This window comes from Bombus bifarius, unplaced genomic scaffold, assembly GCF_011952205.1.
Source record: "Bombus bifarius isolate JDL3187 unplaced genomic scaffold, Bbif_JDL3187 scf7180000008165, whole genome shotgun sequence".
Lineage (NCBI taxonomy): Eukaryota > Metazoa > Arthropoda > Insecta > Hymenoptera > Apidae > Bombus > Bombus bifarius.
The window spans coordinates 1,400,990-1,428,292 of record NW_022884487.1 but is presented as its reverse complement, the minus strand read 5'-3'; the positions used below and the strand labels follow the sequence as shown (position 1 = coordinate 1,428,292).

The 27,303-nt window shown below is 36.4% G+C and overlaps 1 protein-coding gene and 1 long non-coding RNA gene across 2 annotated transcripts in view; both read left to right on the top strand.

Moving 5' to 3' along the window:
- Window positions 1–9,596, top strand: part of LOC117209044 (doublesex- and mab-3-related transcription factor A2) — a 33,368-nt gene extending 23,772 nt beyond the window's left edge. The window contains exons 4-7 of the mRNA XM_033450628.1: window positions 5,215–5,337; window positions 5,896–6,167; window positions 6,773–7,079; window positions 8,149–9,596. Of these exons, the coding sequence (XP_033306519.1) occupies window positions 5,215–5,337; window positions 5,896–6,167; window positions 6,773–7,079; window positions 8,149–8,474 (1,028 nt within the window). The 3' untranslated portion in view covers window positions 8,475–9,596. The remainder of the gene's footprint in view (window positions 1–5,214; window positions 5,338–5,895; window positions 6,168–6,772; window positions 7,080–8,148) is intronic.
- Window positions 9,597–25,423: 15,827 nt separating this feature from the next.
- LOC117209135 lies at window positions 25,424–26,912 on the top strand. The gene is made up of 2 exons (XR_004487855.1): window positions 25,424–25,680; window positions 26,365–26,912. It is a non-coding gene; the product is annotated as an uncharacterized LOC117209135 (long non-coding RNA).
- Window positions 26,913–27,303: the final 391 nt, after the last annotated feature.

The window sequence follows — 27,303 nt, the reverse complement described above, 5'->3', positions numbered from 1 at the left end:
AAGAATTAGAAATACTTAGAAGGGACGATTATATATTAAGGAATTTTTTTTGAGTAATAGAGTACTTTGGAAATCATTAACTGATTAAGCTCCTTTTTTCGCTTTTCGATATAAACATCCCATCATGCAACGATTAATTATTCGACCGAAGAGCCGAATCATCAAAAGGAAACTTCATCTGTCTATTTGCAATTATTTATAAAATAAATAAAAATTGTTTTATACGTAATGTCTGATATATCCTGCCAAATATGATAAAGTAGCAATAATTTTCTAATTCGTAAATTGATCATTTTTATTATTAAACGTATGTAAAAGTTTTAGTCTTTTTTTCAATTTTCCTTTACTTGCACAAAAAGGCGGTAAACTATATCCATTAAAAGTATGTAATTCTACATGAATGCTTGAAGAAAAGACTAAAACTTTTGCATGCTATAACATAATATATTATATGTCGGAGATGAAAAGAAAACCGGAGCCTTCCCTTTGCAATTTTGAGGAAGCCTTCTAATGCTTTAGCCTAGATTTTATCATAACTGTAATTAAGCAATTGTCATTTGTAATTGTTTGATATTTGTGAAAGCGAAAGTGGGTTCGAGGTGACAACTGGTCGCCGAACGCAGCCACGGTCACGGGATAAACGTTTTGCCTGACGAAGGTGTGAATCGGTTGTATTGTTCTCCCTAGAAATCACATAGAATTGTACTTTAGAGATATCGATATAATGGGACACACGTTGTATTAGGAATCAATCTCCAGACAGAAACTGACTAGTAACGGCGTTTGGATCTTTCTCGACGTTTCCAAAGAGTATACAACAAACTTTTGACAGAAATTGCCTAGCAACAACGATTGGAACCTTCTCGATGTCTCCAGCGAGCATATAACAAACAAATGCAGTCGTATAGCGAAAAAGATTTTCATCAGATATTCATTCGTGTGATCGCCTTGGAAAGTGATACATCGAGCAATTTACCGAGTGTCTCAGCAATCGTATTTTTGTGTTTAAAATTATTCTACGTATAGTAAAGAGTTATCCCGTTGACCGTGGATTCGTTTGAACCCCGGAACATTGTTAATAGCGTAAATTAAATTCATTATTCGTAAAACCTATCAATCGTTAATCTCATTATTCGTTAAATTCATTATTCGTAAGACATATTATTCGTTGCTCTTATTGTTCGTTAAACTTATTATTCTTTAATCTAATTATTAATTAAACTTATCGTTTGTTAATCTTATCATATATTAAATTCATTATTCATAATATTTTGTAAAATCTTGTTTATTCGCGTAAATATATTCTCTGTTTTGTAAAACAATGGCTAATTCAAACGAAGAATCATTACGCGCCTTAAATCCTAATGATAACCCGACATATATATAAAATTTGCTAATATAATAAAATAGCAATACTAAATCAATAGGAGATTCAGATACTCTTATATTCATTTCAAATATATAACATATCAGACGTGTTATTTCAAACTTATTGGAGCAAATTATCGTCGAACGTTCTACCGTACTTCAATTTGCTTGTACACGTGTACAGTACAGTGTACAGACGTCTAGTTGAAGAGGATTGGAGAGACTCGCGGTGACTTCAACGCGGTCAATCTTGGCTCTTTAAAAATTTCTTCGATCCGTCGTTACCGAACCGCTCGAAACTTGTATTTCTGCAGGAACGATTGAGTTTAAGCGAAACGGAAAACTATAATCCGACTCGTTTATTTCTTGCACAACGGTCGTTACGGGTCTCGTTACCGCAAAATACTGGCTAAGTATTGGAAACTATTATTGACGACCTTCGACAGACTTCCTCGACATTCTCCTTGCTTTCTCTTTGAGTTCCTTTTTATACCTTGAAAAAATAAATAAGGAAGTTGGTAGGTATTTCGAAAACTTTTAACAAATTTGACATGCTTTGGTATAATCGATTTCTAATTTTTAGAATAAAATAAAAATACGTAAACTTGTTTGTGGTAAAAAAGACGAAGTCAAAAGGGATAGAAAAATATAAAGTATGCAGAAGTATGATAGTACAAAATGTAACGTATTTAGTATAAGAGAACAATGTAAGATTATAAAATACTTAGCATTATGTGCTTTCCTAAAAGTGAAATTATTATTATTATTAATAATTTGACAATATGAAAAATGACATTGTATGGAAAATTTAATCTAGGAAGAAGGGAAAATTACATATTAATCAATTAGTTAATGATATCTATACTTTAATTTTGAACTTGCGTATAGTTTCTATAATATTGAAAAAATATCTATTAATATTACACAAATGTTGAATCAGTTCTTCTTTAATATTCTTAATAATATTAACGAATTTGTTAAACGTTCCTTTGATATTCTTTTTCATATTAGTATTGTGTACATTTCAAATAAGTAATAATATCCGAATCAAAGGCAGCTACCTTGAAAAAAGCATGCAGTTACCCTCAGACAAATTTCTCACAAGTGTACCTTTACCGAGGAACATCGTACCGCGATCAGGAACCTTTAAAACCATCGTCACAGACAACTACACCGCGTGAATAGCGAAAAAGCAGCGATTCTTTCCATTCACGAACGCTCGACGAACCCATCTGTTCCCCCCATTGCGTTGGCCAGCTTCTTTCTTTTAATCCCTGTTTCATTAATAGTTCCCCGGTAATTCGAGCCCACTTCAGTTTCGTTCACCTCGAATTACCACCGACGGATTCCACAGTAACTTCCGTCGAGAGAGATTCCCGGAATAGACGGCCTGTGATCTCACTTTCTCTCCTTTCTTCCATTGGAGGAGATTGCAATTGCCAAATTGTTACTTAATTCCCTTACATAACCTAAAAAAGCACAGTTTGAATTTCTATAACTGATAGGATTAAAAATTGATGGCAGAATATGATCTTATTTTTATGATTAATTTATATGATTTTGATCTTATAGGATGATTGATTTTGATTTATATGACTTTAGTATATTTTTTTAGAAGATACGTGACGTGCCAGAATAATCTGTCACTATAAAGTGACAGACAGTTTGACGCTGGACTTATCTTAACTTTACTCATTAATATCTGCTACAATGAGAAAGGATTACTCTGGTTATATGTTTGGGTAAAATTTGGATCGAATTTGAAAACGCATATAGAAGTACATTCTATTTACTACAAATATACATAGCTGAACAGCTTTGTGCATACAATTATCTTCATACTGAATTTTGTCCAAATCTAACCACGATCTATTCCAAACCTAACCACAATCTATTCCGAATCTACTATAGAAGCTACACCGAAATGACGCTGGACATATCTTAACTTTACTCATTAGTATCTGCTACAATGAGAAAGGATTACTCTGGTTATATGTTTGGGTAAAATTTGGATCGAATTTGAGAATGCATATAGAAGTACATTCTATTTACTACAAATATACATATCTGAACAGTTTTGCGCATACAATTATCCTCATACTGAATTTTGTCCAAATCTAACCACAATCTATTCCAAACCTAACCACAATCTATTCCGAATCTACTATAGAAGCTACACCGAAATGACGCTGGACATATCTTAACTTTACTCATTAGTATCTGCTACAATGAGAAAGGATTACCCTGATTATATGTTTGGGTAAAATTTGGATCGAATTTGAGAACGCATATAGAAGTACATTCTATTTACTACAAATATACATATCTGAACAGTTTTGCGCATACAATTATCCTCATACTGAATTTTGTCCAAATCTAACCACAATCTATTCCAAACCTAACCACAATCTATTCCGAATCTACTATAGAAGCTACGCCGAATTTAGCAAACTTGAAGTAAAATATAAAAGATGAATACAGGATCAGAATATGTCGTAATAACAATTTCACAGTCTTTAGGCATTCAAAGGTACTGAAAAAAAATATGCAATCAAATTCCACTTTGCACATTAACTAACTAAGCGACGAATCTGCTCTCTGTATGAAAAGAGAGCAATTGCGAAGTAGCAGCTAGCGGCAATTAAGTTAAACAGCGGAACACTCGATATAGTTGCTCGGGGCAAGCAGACCCCAGAGCAAGCTCGGGAGTGCCACTTGAAACAACCTTGTTATCGAAAGCGTGCGCGTCAAGAATTAACCCGTGGAACAGCAACGAGGGAAGTAGAAGAGAAAAAGGGAGAGATCGTAAGAACGAAACGTTAGGCTGGAAGCTACATTTCCTCGCCCTATATATGTATTACTCCTCTTCCCCCCCCCCAAGTTCCAGCACTCGTCCCCTCTCTGTCTCGCTAATAAGTGGCCGGTTAAACTTTTTAACGAGCGGTCAGCCGCAGTAGACTTTCTTCGACGGGCAACGCACCCCTGCTGGATTCTTTCAGGCACTGACGGCGACTTAATAGCCGTGCACGTGCATACATCTCCGCACGTTATAACGACACTCTTCAGATCGTATTATGTACGTAGTTTAGGAGACTGTAGAGTGTGGTTTCGTGGTGTACGTTATCGTAATTGAGTAGTTTACATGGCATTTTTGGTAATTTACATTAATTTTTCACATATTTGCAATATATTTATAAAACGTAATAATACACTTTACTACGTAATAATACATTTATAATACGTTTTATAATACATACAATATACAATACTTTTGTAATATATTTTCTTTGCATTATGCTTTTTGTTATTTTTACATTGAAATTGAGATATGTTTAGAATGGGTTTTGGTTAGGTCCGGATTACGTTTGAGCAAGATTTAGTTTGACAACAGCTACATATATACATATTTACAATAAATATTGTTTTAATATGATTCCAAAGTATTCTATATAAGAGACATAATACATCGATAAAAAATTTGTATGGAAAATATTCAAATATTTTCATCTTTGTACATACATTCATGTATATCTATATAACAATAAATCGTTACACGTTCTCCGTTACGTGATTGGACGAAACGATTCGACGCGAATATCAGCGGGTGGTAAATACGCGCGGGGCTCACAATAAAAGATGCACAACGTTTTTTCAAGGGTGTCAAGGATCTGTAAGAGTCAATTCGGCGTGCGTCGTAGAACAATGTAAAGTGTTTGCTCGCTGGAGAATTTCATAGGTATTGTGCGTATTAATGCGCGGTTTTTCTTTTCTTTTCTTTTCTTTCTTTCTTTTTTTTTTTTTTTTTTATTATTTCGCAAACGAACGATACGCCCTGTTTTGTTCCAGGCACAAAGAGGTCGAGAATCTCTGAGAGCACTACGGGAACAATGCTCTCCACGAGCGACACCGGTAACGAAGACGACCGTGACTCCGACTCCGGTGGAGAACTTCTTGCTGACCGTTCATTGGGTAAGGCTCCCTGAAATCTCGAATTTCGATCGATTCGTAACTAACGATTGAGGTTAGAATTGTAAATTTGAATTATTACATGAAGTAAATTGGAATAAAAATTGTAGACTAGTTTTGTTAATTGTAATTGAATTTGCAAGAGAGTGTCTTCGTCTAGTGGAATCCTTCATCCTTAGTTAAGTGATGTAGGTATTTATATATATAATAGGTCACTATAACACGAAAGATATCAAATGTTTTTCAAATTTCCCGCAAAGACTTTATCATTAACACGTTTATTTTCAGCACCATATGCAGAATAGAGAATTAATTAGAATTAATTGTAAGCTACAAAATACGTAAATGAATGTACACACATATAGGTACTCACCTAATTTTCGTGTTTAGTTAAAACCATGAATAAACCTAACCTAAATATAAATTGCTTGATAGTTTAATAATCGAATCTTTCGTATACAAGGTGATTGTACACAAAGCTGCGTATATATCTTTACAAATATTCGTGTGTTTATGAACATAGGTAAACCTAACCTGAAAATAATTTTTTTGTAACTGCAGTTCCGACGTCGGTTGGAATGACGGAGAACGATACAACGCGAAAACGGTCAAATAGCTTGAATGACTCCGAAGATGGAAGCCCGGAACCAGGTTCTCAGAGTCCGACACATACACCTCCACTGACGCCAGCACTAACGCCGCAAAGAGAGGATACGCCAGCGCCAGAGAATCTCAGCCTCCGCAAAAGCGGAAGCCCTCAGCAGACGCAACAGACCCTTCAGCCAGTGGACCTGGTGCAGCCTAGACCTAGTCCACCGTTACCCTCGTTGGCGGTAAGCTTTTTACCTTAATCCTTTTACGATTACGAGTCCATATACGGGATTTCAAACGAAACGTTTTCGATGTAGAAGATATAGAGGAACCAATTTATAAGCTGTTTAGTAGTCAAATCGATCAACTTTATTTTTTGTAATTTTTCAATATATATCTGCGGAGAATTTCGCTGAAATCGATTGACTTTACCTTTAGCAATCTTTTTTCTGTGTGAACTCGTTTTCAATTTTTTACGTATATATACCTAAATCGAATGTGTGTGCTTATGAAAATTCATGCTTTTTGTGGACATAGGAGACCCTAACCTAAATAGAGCTTCGTTTTGACTTCTAAACTCGTAAATTCAATTATATAATTGTATTGTGATAAGTTCTATTACTATTTTTTCTTTTTCCATAATATTTAAAAATATTTTCATTAATTTATTTGTAATGAATGTATACATTGTTGCAAAAAAGCAACGCAGCTTAGTTTGAACATAATCCTACGATGCAGGAGAGCAAATTTAGGATTATGTTAGGCGTGCTAAATTCAAAATGCTACTCCATAATCATTTCCACGCTATTTCTAACGCCATAAACAATGCTTACATTCTCTTTTCCAGGCTGCAGCGACGGCAGTACATTTTCCACCTTACGCTCCCCTCTATGGTCCAGCAGCGAGTTCTCTCTACTGTTCACCAGCTTTGTACCAGCATCAGCATCACCATCATATCCCAGAACCACGCGAGATCCAAATGCAAATGCAGATGCAAAATATTCAACAAACCTGCGGCCTTCAATTACAACAGCAACAACAGCAGCAACAACAACAACAGCAGCAGCAACAACGATCACCCGTCGACGTACTGTTGCGAGTGTTTCCCGGAAGACGTCGCGCGGACGTCGAGGCTCTGTTGCACCGGTGCAAAGGTAGGCACTGCAATCCGATATCCGCGGCCATTATTCGTGGACAGAACACAATCCTCGGCAGGTCCTCTGTACTGAGAGATCGTCAGACGGACACGTGGCTGAGAAACAATTCGAGAAGATTCGTCCATAGTGTTCTCGAGTTTCCATTGCAACCCACGGCCGAGTTTCAACCCTTTTGGTCGCGAGATTCGTGGTACCCTTTGGGAATGGGTTTTGGGAGGGATTCTTGGAATTTTCAAAGAGGTTAGGAATATTTTTATCGAAATTTATTGAAGGGAATTTTGGAAAAAATGGTATATAGATATTGGATTTGGTTTCGGGATTTGATGAAGAGGATTTTTAATGGATTAAGTATAGAATAGAATTCCAGGATTGGGTTCAGAATTTAGGTTTAGGTTTAAAATTAGGGTTCCAAACGTGGGTTTGGAATATTCTAAGGGAATTGTAGAAATATCTAAATAGAAAAATTAAATGCAATTTTAGAATATTCTGAGACAAGTTTAAAAATAGGTGATATGTGCTAAAGTAGCGTTAAAGAGATGTAATAAATAGTATCTGCTATTGAAAATTTTGTCGATTACAAATGCAATTTTGGAATATTCTAGAACGATAATAATAGAAAAGAATAGATATTAGATCGAATTTTCTGATATTGTAAAGGATTCTTATATAAAAGCAAATAACTGTAGATGCTAAAGATAGATACTAAATAATAGATGCTAATGCGGTTTTGTAATTTTTAAAACACTTTCTACCGAAGGGGTTGAATTCTCGGTTTCAAACCTCTCAAGAAACGAACAAATAGTATTTCTCAATCTAGTACTCTTAATCCAACAATTTAAAGTATCCAACATAAAATAATCTACATAAATTAAGCATGCTATATAATACATCCCTTCCAACCTTCCACTATTTCCATTCCTAATTAAATGTACATCAAACTTTTTCCAACCTAATCTAAAGAAACAAATCAAAACGATAAAATTGCCAACAAAAAGTCAAGAAAGAATGTTAAAAAGAAAAAGAAAAAAATAGGAAATAGAAACTGGCAGAGGTGTCTGTGTCGCAGGCGACGTGGTGTCGGCGATGGAGGTATTGGTCTGCGAGGACAGTCTCCAGCCGAAGTCTGCGTTCTCGCCTCTAGCAGGCGCGTTAGCATCGGCTGCGGCCGCATCTGCCTCGGTCTCAGCCGCATATGCGAGCCGGGCCGCTTACTGCACCACTCCCATACCGTCGACCAGGCACAGGTTCCTGGCCGCGCCGTACGCGGGTACCGGCTACCTGCCCACGGTGATCAAGCCGCCCAATCAGAGCCTACACGCAAATGGAACAGGCGACGCCTATCGGGAGACCAGTCCCGATGATGCGAGTGACAAGACGAGCTACTCCGAGTGACCGGACGATGCGCAGGCCGCCACCTGGTCTTACCTGCAATAGCTTAGGGGTAACGGTGGGGAGGGATTTCGACCGTGGAAATGGCGGCGCGTCCGCTGTCGTTTCTTCAAGATGAGAAATCATATTGGGGAGCGAGAGGGTTTCCAGAAGGTTTCCGATTCTCTGTGGGATACGAAGAGGATGGTTCGAGATCATTGTGACAAGAAACATTTGGTAATTTTCTATTGTTGTTATGATGACGGAAAGGAGGTTTGAAGGCGAATGGTTCTGAAAGGAAATTTCAAGCAGATGACAAGATTGGCGAGGACTTGGGATTGAAGAGGATCCGATGTCAACTTACGAGTTAATCAAGTTATCATTAGAGGTTATGATGACATAATGCAAGGTTGACAGCGAATGGTTCTGAATGGATATTTGGAGCAGATGCTAGAGATCGATAAAGACTTGGAACTATGTGATTTTTTAAAAAAGATATGATGTCATCTTACGAATGAAATGAGTTGTCCTAAGGATTTGGAGGTTATGATGACGCAGTTTGGAAAACGCAGATGGAAGTTTGGAGGCGAATAGCTCTGATGATGAAGATTTGCAACAAATGATAAGAATGAGACAGTGTCTTGAAAAAGATTGGAAACAGAAAACGGGTCATGGAACCTAAGTGAGGAAGATAAGAAAGAATTGGTGAAATCTACAATTCTACTTACATACTTATGAATGTAACCTAATCCAAAAGGTCCAAAGAAGAAACTTCAAAAATATGTCTTTCCGAGGAAACCTTGCATATTTCCTCAAAAACATAGTAGACGCATTACATACAAGGTATGTCACTTAAGAAGAAATCAAAGTTCTTCGAAGGAAATCAAATATGGCGGAAGAAGACGTTCCGCAATTTTATAGTGTGTGAACCACAATGAAGAATTCCCGTAGACCCTCTCCACCGCGTGCTGCGGATACCGTTAGAAAATTTTCAATCCTGAAAAGTTGAAGATTTTTTGTCGAACGTCTCTAAAGAATATATGAAACAGTGTGGCCAGTAATCCACCGAATAATACAACTCGTGTCGATCAGTTTCGTATAGTGTTTCGTTCCGTGAACGTACTAAGAGAAACAGATCACGATAAAGAGAATGAAAAACGAGCCGTTTGTGCGATGAACGGCTGTCTCATTGTAACAATATATCTTTATACATGTGTAGATAAAGCGACTTAACGAAGTGTGTGTGTGTGTGTGTGTGTATGTGTGTAGGTTATGTTCGAGAGAGAGAGAGAGAGAGAGAGAGAGAGAGAGAGAGAGAGAGAGAGAGAGAGGGAGGGAGAATGAAAGAAGAAAATTGTATTGTCACGATAAAAATTAACTAGTAAAAAGAAAACAGAGAAAAGGAGGATACGACATGAGAAAGGAATTGTAAATACGCGTGAATTGCTTTAGCCTGATCATCCATTGCAGTTAACCGGAAATACTGTCACGGAGTATGTTTAGCGAAGTTACACCCGTAATAAATAACGAAAAGAGCAAAAACAAAAATAAGAAAATTAAAAAAAAATGATGTTGAGGGAAAAAGAACATAAAACGGAAAATAAATTACGTGTTTCTGGATACAGGAACATGTACGTATAACACGACCGATTATGCATAAGTGTTTGCCTGTAAGTATCACGGCTCTAAGATGTTTAGATTCGCCGGCGACCAGAAGCGTCGTTCTTTGTAGTTACCATATGTTATCCGAGAAAATGTATAGACGGTTTATGAGAATAATAAATAAGATATTGATACTCCATACATAGTGTTCGATAATGAATCTTACCCTTTGTTCACAATTCAATTTTTCTTCTCTTTCTTTCCTTTTTAAAAGCTTTGAGCTTGACAAAAATTATAACCTATATAAATTATAACCTTATATAAATAATTAATATACCTATAAAAGGTAAATATACTTTAATCTCTATGCTTTTATAAACATCTTTGAATCTAATATTGTTTACCACTATGCTATGAACAACCAAATTTGTATATACATACATATATTTATTGATAGAAATTTAATAACTTCTATAAATATTAGTTTCTGTGTTTTAAACAATAGCGTAGAATTATTACTGATTATTTGTTATTTCTCCCATAAACAAAGTAAATTCTTGCTAAAAATATAAAATAATAAGGTTTGTAGTTTCATGGTGGACTGGTTTCCAACGTTGTTTTCGCGGAATTCGAAAAAGAAGCCAGTGAATAACGAACGATTACCACGGATCGGTGGTACGAAGCGAAAAAACAGAAAGAAAGCATCGAGGAACGCGAGGAATTCACTTTCCCCTGGGCCCGATATTTCCAGTGATTTTTCGTTTTTCTAATTTCTCTCTTCATACGGAACTTCATCGTTCAATGCACTATATACATATAGGTACACACTATGCTTCAAAACATGCATGCATCTATCCCCACCATAACTATGATTCCCTAGCCAATCTAACTAAAAAGAAAACATAGTTCAATTGAATGAATAAGACGTTATTATTTAGCGCTAACGATAAGTTCCTTTGTATTATCAAAAAATTGAAAATCGTCGATTAAATTAGGAATACTTGAAAGATAAAAAGAAAGAAAGGATCAAGTCTGAAAATTTGTTTTTAGAGAGAAACAGACTCTAGTTGTTCTATTGACTATGGCGTTTCAATACGTTGGAGTGTTAAATTGCTATCGGTAAACATATTTTAGTATTCTCAAAATCAATTAAATTTCTACTGTTATTACTACAGAGATGATTGAAAGAGTATCACAATTGCTCATTTCTGACAATGTGTCGCCGCTTATGGATATTTGACCATTTATGAACATAAACGGTAAGTTCATATAAATACTTAGATAATACTATTCTATCATAAGCTTGGACGACTTCATATGCATTTCCATAATGTGACAATATAACGTGATTGACAATATTTAAATTAAATGCTAAACTAAATTAAAGAAGGAATGAAAGAATAAAATTCATATATTTTTTACTTTGGAATTATAAGAAAAATCTAACAAAATTGTTGAGTATACGATCTCTATATACCAAACTCACGATACATATACAAATTTAAAAGCACCCGAAGATTAATTCGTGGTCAATCATTTCTCAAAAAATGGTTACCATTCTCATAACCAACAAATGGTTGTCCACCAGCAGTCGAGAAAAATTCTCGATTATAGATAAAACGAGGATTCGATCGAATAAAGGTTGAAAGGAACACGAGTTTGTATCGTGATGAAGGGACAATCTTCCACTCGACTTGAAATTCTTAAACGAAGGGAACGCTAGGAGAAAAGGTATCGGATGTCGGATACAGTTCGCAGGTGCAGAAAGATAGGCAGGGCTATAGAGGGCGACGTAGACCAAGGAATCTTTGAAATTGGATCGGTTTTATGCTCGATGCACCATTTGGATCTCCGAGCAGTCGATTTCCTGCGAATAGATTCTCGGCGACGCGACTAATCGATTTTACCACTCGATTTGCGACCAGATCCCTGTTGAATGATCGATTCAGTCTGTCATTCGTCCATGTTGAAAAGTGAAGAGAGAATGTCTTTCAATCCTTAATTTGAACAAGAGTGATTTTGTGAAGTACATGTAGAACTTATTTCAAAGTATCATACATTAGTATGAAATGTCAATTTTCTGAGGTTTTCAGAAATTGTTATTATATCTCGCGCCTTGAGGTTCTATAGTTTGTGTGTATTGACCATGTAATATTATACTATGTTATAAGGAACTATATACCCTATACTAGGAAACTATATACTGATAAATAGTCTAACAATGGAAGTAGATATGAAAAGACTTTATAGGAAACTCGTTCGAAAATATAATTTTATTAACAATATAACTACCTTGACTAAATTGAAATCTAATACTAAATAATTTTGCAAGAAAACTATTGGAAAGCATTCATTGTGTAAGTATAGCGACTACGAGTTTTTAAATATTTCCCAACATTACCTAATCTCACCATCTCAATTTATTAAAGCCACCAGTTCTAGAACTGAAGAATGCTTCGAATGCCACACATGTCCAAGTACAAAAATAAAAATCTACAGATATAGAATTGAGTGAATAGAAAAGAGATGTAAAAATTTCATATTCTACTCCCCGAATCTTTTGTATGGTTATTTTCGTCGCATAAGATGTTGCGTTATTTAAACATTGCGTTACAACAAAATTGATTTCAATTTATTTACAAATATGATTCCTTTATATTAATTTATACATAACAAAACTTTAAGATATTAAAACTTTAACATATTAAGAAGATCTTTAGTACAAAATTGGAACAGCTATCATCTATATTATCGTCCCTTTCATATTTTCCTCAAACTTAAGATTTGTTAGCAGAAGGAAATTACAACCTGATATGGTATGATCATATTTTTTTTATCCCATCATGTATTTGCAAAATATGAGAAACGTAATAATATCTCGATTAATTTCACCAACCCTCCGATATATTATAAAAACAGTAATTGATACGCGTTCTCCAGGTGCGAACAACGCAAACCCTCGACGAGGAATGCGACGAAACCGAACACAACTGAAAATGGTTTTCCAAGCAGTGAGGCGGCCGTCCGTTCCACACCCGCTTGTTGGTTCGCCGTTGAAGCAGCCACGACTTTGCTAAATAAAATCATTTTCGCGGCCGGCGATACTCTAGGGAATAATTACGAGTGGTGGCGGATTACGCGCGTGCACCAGCCTGGCTGCCTGCTGGTACACGGTATCGATGAAATACCGATAATCGATTGCCCTATACAAGGCATATATCCGGTAGGTCGATGGCTGAACACGCGCCTACTGTTCTATACCCGGCAATTTGTACCGATGCTGGCGGCGGTGCACGCGGTTGCATTATAATACCGCCGCGGCCCGCTTATTATTTACGAGCGATGGCTGGCTGGCTCCAAGGGGTGGCAATATATCGACACCCCGCGGAGTTTCCTCCTTTGGCTACTGGTTACCATTCATAATGGAGTATAATGGCCCCCTTTCCGTCGTTCCGTGGCCGAGCCACAGGGTCTACAATCCAGGAGTTTAATCCGCAGTCAAAGTGCAACAACCCCCCATCGCCGTGTACTAGCCAGCTTCTGTATATATATATATATATATATAATTCTAGCTCTATTTCGCTTTTACTTATGTTCTGTATTTAACCGTAGAGACTGTCGTGGATGAAATTTCAACCTCTCGCGAATTTCTGTTGTGCTGTAATAATACCATTGCAGTGTTAGTTATAATCTAGTAAAATAATAATTTTTATACTTATTGTCTAATATTTAAAAATGGTAAAAAGTTAAAGAGATATTGTTATAAACCACTGCAAAGCAATAATTTTTCTACTTTCAATCCAGCATCTTTGAAATTTAGCAGTGACAGAAGATATAGTGAATACTGTTGATCTCTAAAATAAAAATGGAATATACTGGGGTGGAATTTTATAACATGATATTCTTTGATTATTAGTTCTAGGGGTTAAACTTGTTTGTATTTCTATTTGTACTGTAATCCTATCAAGAGGAAAAATTTCTTTTATGAATTGTTAATAGTAGAAACTTATTCTTTCTGATGCTTTTCTGAAGAAGACATAATACACTAAAATTAATCATTCATTTAGTTACCAATAGGGTTTGCAATTTTAAATCTTGTCATGGGAGTCGAAGAAAAACTAGGCTTGCACGAAGACTTAGAAAAAGATGCTTTTGAAAAGGGAAATTTTGGTGGCAACCGTGTCACAGTAGCAGGGAAGATATAGTGAAGACTGAATACAGAAAATGATTCGATGCTGGTGATGAAAAGATGTAGTTTTTATTTGAAGCAGAATAGTAATTAGAATAGAATAGAATAGTAATATAATAGGTAGAAATATATCAGGTCCTTTAAAGGTACAACTCATATGAAAATATCACACAAATCAAAAACAGTATTGTTTAATAGTACCACGTTTCCTCTAAACAATCGCCAAAACACTACATTCTTTACGTTCCGTTTCCAGATTTCAACAAACTACAAAATCACTACTATCCACATACACCAGTACAACCACTAGGATATCCAACTATAGGCACCAACACTGTAAATCGAACCTCAGCGTAACAACACAATTAAACAAACAACAAAAAAAAAAAGAAGGAAAAGAAAGAAAAAGAGATTGAAAGTAAAAATAGAATATAAACAATATGCCGTTGAAAAATCGAGAAACGAATAATCGTTTCCATTTACCCGCTGCGTTTTTCTAAACGGTAAAGAAAGGTGACGCTCGTGAAATTTCGTTCGATAAAAATTTCAATACAAAACATAGAAAGTGTGTGTAGGAGAGAGAGAGAGAGAGAGAGAGAGAGAGAGAGGCCAAAAAATCGGGGGTGGAGCAGAGAACGGGATCGCGCTCAAAATCGAAAATCAATGGAAACATCGATATTTGTCGAATACTTAAAAAGCACGATCCCGCGGAAAAGCGGCGAAACACAAGCGGACGGCCCCGCTGGGATGGCTTTTAAAATTTTTTCGACTTCCATCAATATTTGCTCTGACTTCACTGCCCCTCTCTTCCTACACCCACTGCTGTGTTCACCTCTCCGGCTGGGAACGCCGAGCTTCACCCTCTACCTGTATCGACCGTGTACACGTGTGTGCAGCCACGTATATTTGCTCGTGGCTGGCTCAAGTGCGCGTTTTGGAAGCCAATTCTGAATTGGATCCTTCGAATCCTCGTCACGGATCAGGGAAGAGTGTATAGTGTTGCCGAACGTCGGGTAAATAGACGCTGTATTTGTTTCCTTTTCCTTTTTTTTTCATTCCCTTTTTTACTTGTTTTTCTTACTGATTCTATTTTCTCGTATTTTAGGAATGAGAGGAAGAAAGAGTTGATGAAATTATAGCATTCAAAGTATTGATTGATGCATGAGAAATGCAATATTATGTAAAATAATTACAATTGGTATTATAATTGTATGTTATATTATATTTATTAATTGGTATGTGTAAATATTGAAAATGTTGGGTTTTGCAAATAGTGTACAAGTATAATATTCTAATAAGTATGCAATGGAATGTTTCTGGTGCAGTATCTCAATTAATTCAAAGTACAGAGTAATTTGAGGATATGCTTTTGAGGATGTAGATCAATAATGATCCTTTAGTATCTAATACATGATACAGAAAATAAAAGATTAAGCACTAAATTACAGTAAGATATCAGTACACATTACTGTTATTTAAAGTAGTTAGGTAAAATAGAAGTTCTGGAGTGAAACAAAAATTCATTAAAGGTATCAATGCACTATTCAATAACTTCATCAAATACTACTTAACAAACTCCACCTCTTTTTCTTCAGGGTAGTCACAAAAATTTCTTATATGTTTCAACCACCAATCCTAACGTATTATTTATTTCAAGAACATAAATTAGTAAAAAATCAGTAAACATTATCAAACAGAAAAAAAGGAAAGATCTAGATAACATGAATAAATTTTACAGTGAAACCATTCGGAAATCAGAGCTACAAAATGGAGCGCGCCACTACGTTCCAGAAATTCTCGCGAGAATATCGTCGGGAAACGTGGCCGCTTCTTTGTGAACCGCTTCGTCTCTATTTCTACCGATATATATCGAGGTATTTCATTGGGCAATACTTTATTATCTTCCTCGGGTTATGAAGCGGGGTGGTCGGTCGACGAGAACTCGGGATGAAACGGGACACAGAATGGGATGTAGAGGGTTGAAAGAGTAGAGAAGAGAAGGGCAGTGGATGATGGAAAGGGAAAGAAGGAGAGAAACAACGAAAAGAGGGAAGAGAGAGAGGGATAGAAACAGAGTAATAGAGCAGACACCGGAGGCCACGGACACCAGCGTTTGGTGCAAATCGTACTCCTGAGGGGTGTCACGAAACAATTCCCAACTGAATAATATTAGTATCTAACAATGGACGTGCTAAATTGAAATACAGCGAGAGGACTGCGTCGCCCCCCTCTGGCTTCTCCGTATACAGGGTGTTCTGTAACTGGTGGTGTGAGACTCTTAAACGGTTCACGGATCCTTGCTTATATAGCAAATAAAGAATAATTACTTTTGCTGTCACGAATAGAATAAAATTCATCTAAAATCTAAAAATGAATCTATGTAAACGTACATAGCACATATACATAATACATTATCAATTTCTTTTTTTAAGATCAGATTTATAATCAAGATCTTGATTCTTTTAGGCAGTTAAATTTATAATATTAATAGCAAAATTTTATAATACAAGGCATATGCCAGAAGATACAAATGCTAATAAATTCTTATAAATAAGAATAACAGATACTAGTGATGCATATGTTGCATTGATTCAATTTTAACTAACAATTGTCGCTAACATAATTGTTACTCTTTAATTTTTGTTACGTTTCCACAAAATAACTTATTGTTAGGGAAGCAAACACAAGAGTGGACATTGTGTTAGAGCAAATATTATTATTTAAAATAAAGAAAGAAAAGGAGAATGGTTTCATAAAGGAAGATAACTCCATAGATAGTTGTATTTTAGTAGCAATGAATGAAAATATGCTAAAAACAAAGAAATTTAATTCTTAGTTCATTTTTTTATATAAAGTCATTCTATCGCCGATTATGCCACAAGTTATGGGACACCCTGTATATCCCTGTCTCTATTTTACTCTCTGTACGAAGACTGCACCTCCCATTGAAAATGTGTGTGCAACGAAATTTCTATTACTCCCTCACGGATTACGTTGCCGCGTCCTCCGGCTAGGATGGCTCTGTACCTTTTTCGTCTACGTGTTGGTTCGAACAGCGCGCATAGTACCATCGCACATAGTTGCAGAGAGAATGGAACGAAACTCGCCGGTAGGGTGAGGAATAGCATGCAAATGAAATATTAATTAAATCTATTAAAATTCTCTGTCTCCGTTCACGACCTCTCCTTTCTCGTCTGTTACCGTTCCACGTTTCTACCATATTCTGATTCTTCTGCTTTTTTTGGAAGAATCTTTGTTGTCTAAACGAACTTACAACGCTTTGTTTCTTTTATTTTTATTTTTATTTCCTTTATTTATCCTCCTTTTTAAGAAAGATTTAGCTTCGATTTTTTATCCGACCTTATGGTTATTTATTTTCTTTCCAGGGTACTTTGATGACGTCTTTTTTCTTGTTTAGAGCGGTTTTTAAAGCGTACTTAACTTCGTGTCTAAAGCAGTTTCTGATTAACACTTTCGCACCCGGCCATTTCTCCACTTCGCTAGAACTGAAAGCCGCGCCGAAAGGAGTAAGCCCAAAGCTGGTTCCTGCAGGTTTCTGTCACTAACAGAAGGGTACGAATTATAAAATTTATCTTCCAATATCAACTTTACTTCTTGGGCTTTTTAAACTTTATGTAAAATAGGCTGCTAATAACTTAGGAGATCTTAAAGATTTTGATTGGTGAACAAGAATACTAGATAAGTATTGCAGAAAGATTTGGAAAGAGAGACACTTGTATTGTATTATGCTAGTATATCTAGTATAAAATTATTGATTTGCCAATAGCAAACAACTACATATAGCTCAATTATCTTATATATCTTATATAAGTTGAATTTTGTTTGCTGATAAGAACAACAATTGTAATTGATTACAATTTTTCATTTTGATTTCAAAGTTAAGAAGCAAAAACTATAATAAATAGAATTCTCGGTATCAACGCAATGATATGGTATAAGGTAGAATATTATACTGACATAAATCCTGACATATATGCATAACTTCTAACGGTATGTCACGTAGCATTATACAGTTAAAGAACGACCCAATTAATAGACTAACAATATACATCATCAGAGTAATTGAAAGTTTGCAAGATAAAGAATCGAATCGGCAAAAACTCGCCTTCCACCCTCTGCTATTACTTTCCTCCGCCTCCACCCTCGAAGCCGCCCTTTCATCGGTTATACGTGCGCGTATTTCACTGTTCCGGGCCGCGGTGTTTCGGCCGACAAGGCCGCGCCACCATCAAATTCATTCTATCACTCGGGCATATTCCATTAATTACTTTCACTTTGCGTCAATGGCATTTCCATTTCAATGATCGCCGTCGCCCTCGCCTCCACGCGTCGACGCCGTTTCCACTGCCGGCATCCCCTTCCAATGGAATTCGCCATTGAATTACGTTTTGTATTGTAAGTGAAATATAACAGCCGCCTATCTATCTGGAGGCGGAGTCTTATTTCCTTTCAATTATGTATTTTCTTTTTCTTCTTCCATCTCTTCTTTTGTACTTTGACCTTTTCGCCTTTTTCTTTTGTTTCAGTTTTCAAAAGTAACTTTGTTAAAAAATTTCTTTTCATAATTTCAATAGAATACGAATAAAATGACAATTAATTACAGTTCTTCATTCCAATAGAGAATTATAAATCAATGGTTGTTAATTAATAAAAGAGAACAGTAGATTGATAAGCGTGTAAACTAAAGTTTACAAAATAAAAGAAAGGTAGAGAAAACACATCTTTTAAGATCCTTACAAAATTCTTATGCTATTTTTCACAAATCTTAATAAGAGATACACTATTCTAGGAAATTGGTAAATCAACATTTTGCTTGAGATATTTTATTTAAAAAATATACACCAAAATAAAATGTTAAAGACAAGAAAAGGATTAATTCAAATTCCAAGGAAAAAGAAGGTGGAGAAACAATTTCTCGCAAGATTTTCTCTAAGCTGTTCTTCGATTCTCGACAAATCTTAATAAAAGGAAGACAACGTATACTCTTGACATACAAAAATTCAGGAGAAGATCCTGACCGCAGTTCATTCAACGAAAAAGAATATTATCCCGTGTATCCCGCGATCTTAGCATCGCATAATGTTGAAGTGTGCAACAATAAAGCGAAGAGAACGTTACAGGTACTTCTTTCACGCAGAAGACGTTGCATTCGTCGACTGCGTGTACTCGTCGAGATCTTCGAGGAACGAGGACGAGAGTCGTGGTTCGTCGAACGATGTTCAAAAGGAGAATAGGGTCAACACGGTGTAGAACCGATTTGCCTGTTCGACTGTTACCGAAGGAAAAAGAGAAAACGTGGACGATTGGATGGACGAAGACGAGGAAAAAGAGACAGGGGAGGTTGGAAGCGAAGCCGATGGAGCGGACGATCCTTGTTATTGTAGCCATAATGGATGGGCAAACAGGAGGACACGAGATCGAAACCGTGGCAGGTAAAACGTAGCTCATGGTCTCGTTGTACCTGCGTAAAAGCCGTGTCACGAGTCAAACATTACATAAGAATCCGATTTAACGCGTTATACGAGGTGAGCGACCATCCTATAAGATCAATAAGACGAATCTTTCAGCGAATTATAAAATCTTTCTTTTGGGGGGAATTTATAATTAATTTATTTTTTATGTTTGCTTTTTTCTACTTACTAAATTGAAAATCTTGAGCAAAAAGTTGTTCATTCAATTTCGTAGAATTGATGATTGTTTCTTTTCTCTCTCTCTCCTTCATTTTCGCTTAAATTGAGGGCTTTGTGTCATTGGAGTGCGCTATTAGTTGTGTGGTAAACGTTTATTCAGATTGTTGGATGTTGAACCTTCTGTTAGTTCTATGTAAATACAGAGATCTTTCTGGAAGTTGTCTTTCAAAGCATTATTCATTACTATGTCTACTTTCTATTTCAAAGTCTAAATACATGGAGCCTGACTTGGTAATTAAGAAAAGTATACACTGATTATCTCTATGCAACATACAGAGTGTTTCATAATACAGGCAACGTTTACTTGTACTTATTTGTAATTAAAATAATTTGAAATTTTATTCGTGTGTAGTAAAACCTCAATCTTGGTGGATTTTAATTTTAAAAATTAAGAAAACGCAAATACTCAGATGCATCTATGCATTTCCAAACTTATGCTAAGATAACCTCTCTTGGTCATTCTAAATTACGCTTCTACATTTTCTGCGCCTATTTCTGTTACACCTTCTATACTTCATATAAGTATTAAAAAAAGAACTATAGATATAATTCTCTGTTTTATAGTGGCGATGCAACCTCGTTCCAATATCATGTCGATCCCGAGACACGTACTCCTGATCCATTGTCCTTTTTACAGGCCACGTGATCTCGAATTCGTCCGGAATAGTTTCGCGGTGACAATGAGCATACCTACTCCTTCTATCCTCTCCCTACTTCACGATCCAGCTTTCTTCCAGGGGCAACGGATATTGAATACCGTTTCCACATGCCCACCACGTAGCCAGATCGCGAGGATCACGATTCTATCACCCCCTTATCGCGGTGACCTTAACGCAACGCGGGTTTTCAGGCCACCGATCTCCCTTCCTCTTTCCCCTTGCCTCAATTTCTCTCATCGAAGATCGTCCATTATTCGACGATATTAAAATTGTCTTCTATAATCGAGCTGCGGCTTGAATAATTTCCGGGACAGAACGTTTCCAGGTATTGGAGTGCCTTCGACCTAGTATTTTAATGCAGAGGGATTATGATGCTTTCATGAATCCTCGGTATGATGATCTTTTTGTTTCTTTATTTTGTTTCGCTTTTTCTTTTTTAGGTTATGATTGCTTGATGATGATAATTTTTGAGGTTAGGATATGAGGAATGCTAAAATGGAGTTTTAAATGAATTTCATATTAATATGGACAGATCAAGTACAATTTAGTAAGTGTGAATTTCTATGCATTTGTAGGAAATTTCAAAGTGCAAAATTGCACAGAATGCATGTAATTCTGAAGAAATCTCTATAACGTTTGGTAAGTGATACAATTTTCTATCGAGGCTCTACTTTCTTAATTATATTCTCAAAAATATGAATTTGCATAAAAATCCGTAATCTAATTATTACAATGTATAACGAAACAATTAGTTGATGATTAAAATACATTTAAACGGAAAACCAAAGATTGAGAAGCTAAAGATATTAAGTCTTAGGATATTAATAATCTAACCATGATTAAGATTTTCAATTTCTCTAATTTTTCCAGACCGATTGCAATCTTGAGAAACATTTCAAAACCAGCTGAGTGTAAATGCAAGTGTCTTAAGTATTTTGGAATCTCCTTGAAAATATGCGGGCCCAATTGTATGGCATTGAAAGGCATTCTGACGCGGGGGCAACGTATATTAATCCGGGATTACTTTCAAACGTGCGACTAATTTAATTTTTCGTCTCCCCTCCTCGCGATCTCTTTCGTGACCCTTCAGCCTGTTGTCAATTGCAGGTCGACACCTTTGCCCCGTCGCGTGCGCCTAATCGCTTTAGAATTAACTGCACCCCTGCGTGCTTTTGTGGGGACCTTCGATATCTTGGGGACGAGGATTCACTGAACGGGACTCGCTCCCGGTTTCCTTTTAATTTGACGACCAAACGCATGGCTTGACACGCAACAGTGTCTCTAAACCTTATTTGAAATTCTAAAGTACAAATTGAGATGCGATCTCACGACCAGTTCCAATTTGTTACCAGCATAGATCTAGGAAAAGATACAATATATTTGCACTACCTAAGTACATGCAATATATTGACTATTTTATTCATTCGTTGATTATTATTAAGAATTATAAAATTACTTTTTTAGAGGTAAACAAAATAAGCATTGCTATATACATGTAAAGCTTTAAAAGTTACTAGTACTAATAGTAACTGCTTTTGCACAGGAGGAGCAGGTTAAGTAATAAAATAAGATGAACTTTATAAATCATTTCCACAAACTGTAAATCATTTGATTATTCTACTTAAGGTAAATTTATCACTTCATTGATATTATTAGTAGTATACGTCAGTTATATATATATAAGAAGGTCTAGAAAACATTGCATGATTTTGTTTCTTTTTGTAGCCAAGATACCAAACAACAGAATGAAAGATCTAAAATAGAATTGCCAATAAACTGTGAAATATATTAAGGATACCTTAGTTCAAGAGAAATCTAAAAACGCGAATAAATACAAGAAAATTGATAACGTCGATGATCATGTAAATGTCAACCTAAACCTAACATAACCTAACATTCGCAAATGCCATACAGGTGAACAGGAATGTGAGAAACGGCGAAAAAGCGGCAGATAGGCATCGCGGCCAAGTCGAAAATTGTGACGTTGCTCGGCATTTGGTACAATTTTTTCCATGAAGTTAATGTTAATCAGTGGCGGACGTGACGTGGATGGAGGGTGCTCGACTGGATTTCATGTCGGCCGCTGCCAGGCTTGTACAGCCTGTATGCCATAAACGTGCTGCCATAAGTACTTTGGCAATATACATCCCGGCATCGGGACTCATCCATTACAACAGGCTAGCGCGTGATCGTGCAACCACTCGTGGAGCACCGGCGCGCAACGCAGAATCATTTTGTACCGTTCATTTCGGAACGACAATCCACACCACCAGCGAGACTTTCCCATATTTTCGCCCGATTCTTTTTCCGAAACGGACCCGCGAAAAATGACGTTTTATTGCTGCTATGAAACACACACACGAAGGCCGAAGTGCTGTTCGAGTGGGCACCGAATTTTCGACGGTCCATGACGATCCTCGAGAGCAGAGCTTTGCCGTTGCCATTGTTGCATGTTTTCAAAGTTCATTCGCCTGTTGATTGACAAATTTTTGACTTGGTGGAGCGGCAGAGATCGAACGATCACTGTTGCGTGATACATGCTGGTTATCTTCGAAGAAGAAATTTTTCAAGTTCGTAGTTGATTTTATAACTAAATGTTGAAGAGTTAGAAAGAGATTGAAAATTTGTATCAATCTTTTATGTATTCGTTAAGAGAGTTATTATGCAATAAAAGGAAGAAGAAAATTTGAATTCGATAAATATATTACTTGTAAAAAATACTGCCTCAACGTCAATTTCGAAATCAACTTTTGTTATCTACATTTGCAATTCATCTAATGTTTTGATTCGCTTATTTATATTTGTTTTTGTTTATTTTTGTTTCAGGTTTGTTTATATAGTGGATTACTCTATATACACTATAAATTTATATATATAATTATACATAATTGATTATAATCATGGTGAGTTGGTGATTGTCAAATTTATATCTTTCATAAGGTAGTATGCAACCGCGTTCCAGACATTCTCGCGATATATTGAGTTTTTTCTTATTATCTATCCATCCATCATTGTCTAGTACAGTAGAAGGATAACGATATATCCTCTAGAGTAGGCGATCTTTGTTCGTAACGATTCTACAGGCAACAAGAGATCGTTGCACAATGAGACCCGCATAAGAGGTATTAGGAGTACGCGTGTACGCATCACTATACACAACCAGTGGTTTTCAACATGATATACGTAAACTCAGGATTAACTCCTTTATCCTTTACCAATTCCATAATACCACTTCAACGATCCACTGGGCAAATGAAAAAATAACGAAACAACTAACTCGGTAACTTCTGATAAATGGAAGCATTATATCTTTTAAACTGATGAAATCATCAACAGATCTCTGAATATCGACAACATTTAGAAAATATATTCTAAACAAAGAATGCTGCATTATGGAAGGACAATCTATGCAATTGTAAGCTTTGATACATTCCTTACCAACATACGTCTAAATGTATTAACTGATTACTATACCGCTGTTCGTTAGAATTATATCACATTACTAAATTAATAGAATGTATAATTTTGTAAATTACATTCTGCTTATTTTTAGTGTTTTTGGAACGTAATCAGGGTTACATATGTACTAATTTAATATTACAATTCGACTACTTAACGCCACGACATATGAGAAGGATAATGACATTTGAATTGCAACGATTAGGAAGTTCCCCTGGATGGCGCGTGAAGGACGATGAAGGAAGGCGTGCCATTAAAAGACGGACGGCCATTAACATCCGCAAAACGCTGTCAATTGACCGTCCACAAAACAACTCTTTAACCTTTTCTTCGTGGACACCCCTCCCCGAGCTGTTCCCTTATACCGGTGCTCCACGATTCAAAAATCGCGTGCGTTCTTTCACGCACGCTTTACTCATGGGGGTCCCCAAGCAAAATGCACACGCGCGTTCCACATCTCGTCTAACTCCGGTCTCTTCCATTCACTCGCGTTATGTATAGTGTACAGTGCCATGTAAGTATAATAAATAAGAACGCTTGAGGACCCATTGTGCCGATTGTTTTCGATGGCCTCGTCGAAAACGACGAGGTCTGTCGGCAGGGTGCACGCCACGGGGCACATACACATACACGCATGTACTGACAAGTATACCTATATACATACAAGCGTGCATGCGTATATACGTGCACGATTTTTCTTTCTGTTTCTTCCTGTCTCTTTTCCTTCCTAACGATTTCCTTGTTCAGGTCTTTTCTACATACTTGTACTCTTACACGGTCCAATTTTTTTCCTTTCTTTTCTACCTTCTTCCTTGCCCATATCCGCGAAAGTCTCTTAAATACTCCTTTATTGCTGTAAGGAGAAAACAAGAACTCAGCAGGATCCCTGAATGCAACCACGAAAGCTGGATACTCGGTCACAGTAATACGACGTGTACGTGCTCACTGGCCGTGCTCGAGTACGTACTTGCAGCCTTTTCCTAGCTTGGTTTAAGACGGTATTTCGAAGCGGACCACGAGCTTCCAGTCCATCAAGCAACTGATCCTGCCGCTATGTGATTCCGTATAATGCTCCTTCCTAAGTGTTCCTTCGTCGATCCTTTTCCATCGATCCTCCGAATGCATGTATCGATCAGCTAAAGATAAAAAACGCTCGGGTGACTTCGTGGACCTAGATACGTATTGTACTACATAAAGAATGCAATCGACCAGTGAAAAACGAGGAGAAAAGGTGTAAAGCAAAAAAAGGTAGTAAATCAATTGCCATTTTAATAGATTCTACTTCGTTGCTTTAAAATTACAGGCATTTGTCAAAACCATCGTCGGATTTACTTTAAAATAAAAAGGAAAAAAAACCAACAGGATGCAATGAAACTGAACAAACGGATGGAAGTTTAAAGCATATAAGAGTACTAAGGAGACAGAAAAAGCGAAGGAGGATCAGGTACTTCTGCAACGGCTGCTGCGTCGAATAGAAGTAATATTAACATAAGGCGACGATAAAGAACAAGCGAGCAAGGGCGAAAGAAAGACTATATATAATTTAACGACGCTAAGCAAGGGAGGACGGTCATTTTTTTCTTGCGCAGCGTGGCCGTAGCACGATATGGGTGGGTTCGTTTTCCAACCGTAGCTTGTGTGTGCACCCCACTTACCACCGCATTTTCGCGCATTAGCCTGCGATAGCTACGTAGGAAAATATAAGGCGTATATAGGCAACCTTGGGTACCTACTCGTGTCACCCATTTCGGGCATTACGATCCCATTTCTGTGGCTATTATTATCCGGACTCAGATCTTAAATGCGTCTGCCGGATATTGCCTCTTCGGCCGTGCCGATAAAAATTTCCATGCAAATTATCGCAAGTTACGCCCACTAACTTTTCTCTGTCTCTTTCTTCTCGTTCATTGCTTGCTTGATTTGTACCTTAACCGTCTAAGCTGTCTTCTTCTTTTTCTCTCTGTCATCTTTAGAATTTGATTCTAATTTTACGCCAATAGAGATGAGCTGTGCATTTAGGGAAAGAGAATGTTGAGTGAAATCGAATATTTTTTATATATATTTTTGCATATTATATATTGCCAAACTTTCTAATTCATGTAGATTTAGGGACATTTAGAATATTTTAACTTAACATGAATAATCATTGTATACTTACCATCTTGATTAGTACAACATTTTGTTGGATATTTCCTTCCATTTATAATACCAATGGAAATATTTAGGTATTCTATTTTTCACAACTTACCCTGTACTCAAGTAGTTATATATTAATACATGATTTATATGCTTAGGTATGTATGTGTATAGATTGAGTAACCAGAAAAGTATATCTACATGAAGAAACTGAGTTTCGAAAGAGAGGAATATAGCTTGGAACAAAGAACGGATAGAGAATCTTCTTTCGTATAACTTTTTAATTAACCAAACAATGCTCGTTAGCCGAGATTATGATGATAATCCGTTGTGTACCACACTTCACCTCGTTACTCTGTTATTCATCGGGTATAGAAGGAAGAATACAACATGCGGAAACAGCTAGCGGCCAATCAGTTAAGTCGAGCATTGTTTCGAACAAACGCGCGAGAGCAGAGGGTAGCCCCTAATCCTTGCGGCCTATCGAAAATCCATGATCGAAATATATCTACTCTGTCAAACGCATGCGTACCTAGATCGGTACCCTTTCGTCCGACAAGGATTTTTACGGCTTTCAATCCTGTCAGAATGAAGGACGTGTCGCCTCTGGATTTGCCATCGAAATCTTTGTTATGTACTTTGCCATAAATCAGGATGCGCTTCAATCGATGCGTTATGATCCGATCAAATTGCAGAATATATTAAATCAACGCAGACGATATTTCCTCGACGTTTTTTCCATTCTCGCTCTTCTTACTTAAATCTAAACTAAAACTCATTATTTTTTAGTCAATTACATTTGAATTAATTTTCTCATATCTCATTTTCATTAAGATTAACTTTAAAATTTATCGATTCGACGACTAGAAATCACAGTTGTCCCCTCTTCCATTTCACCAATGAAAGAAAAGAACCAATATTTTTATCTAGTAAAGTATATAAGTAAAGATTTCAAGAGAAAAACATAATAAGTATATACTTTTGTGGATCTTTTTATTTTAACATCACCTCATGATTAAACAGAATAATTTTAATATGAGATCATTGAAAATGAAAACAGCCTGCTAAGTTCAGAGATGTAAGTCTTAAAAATAGTT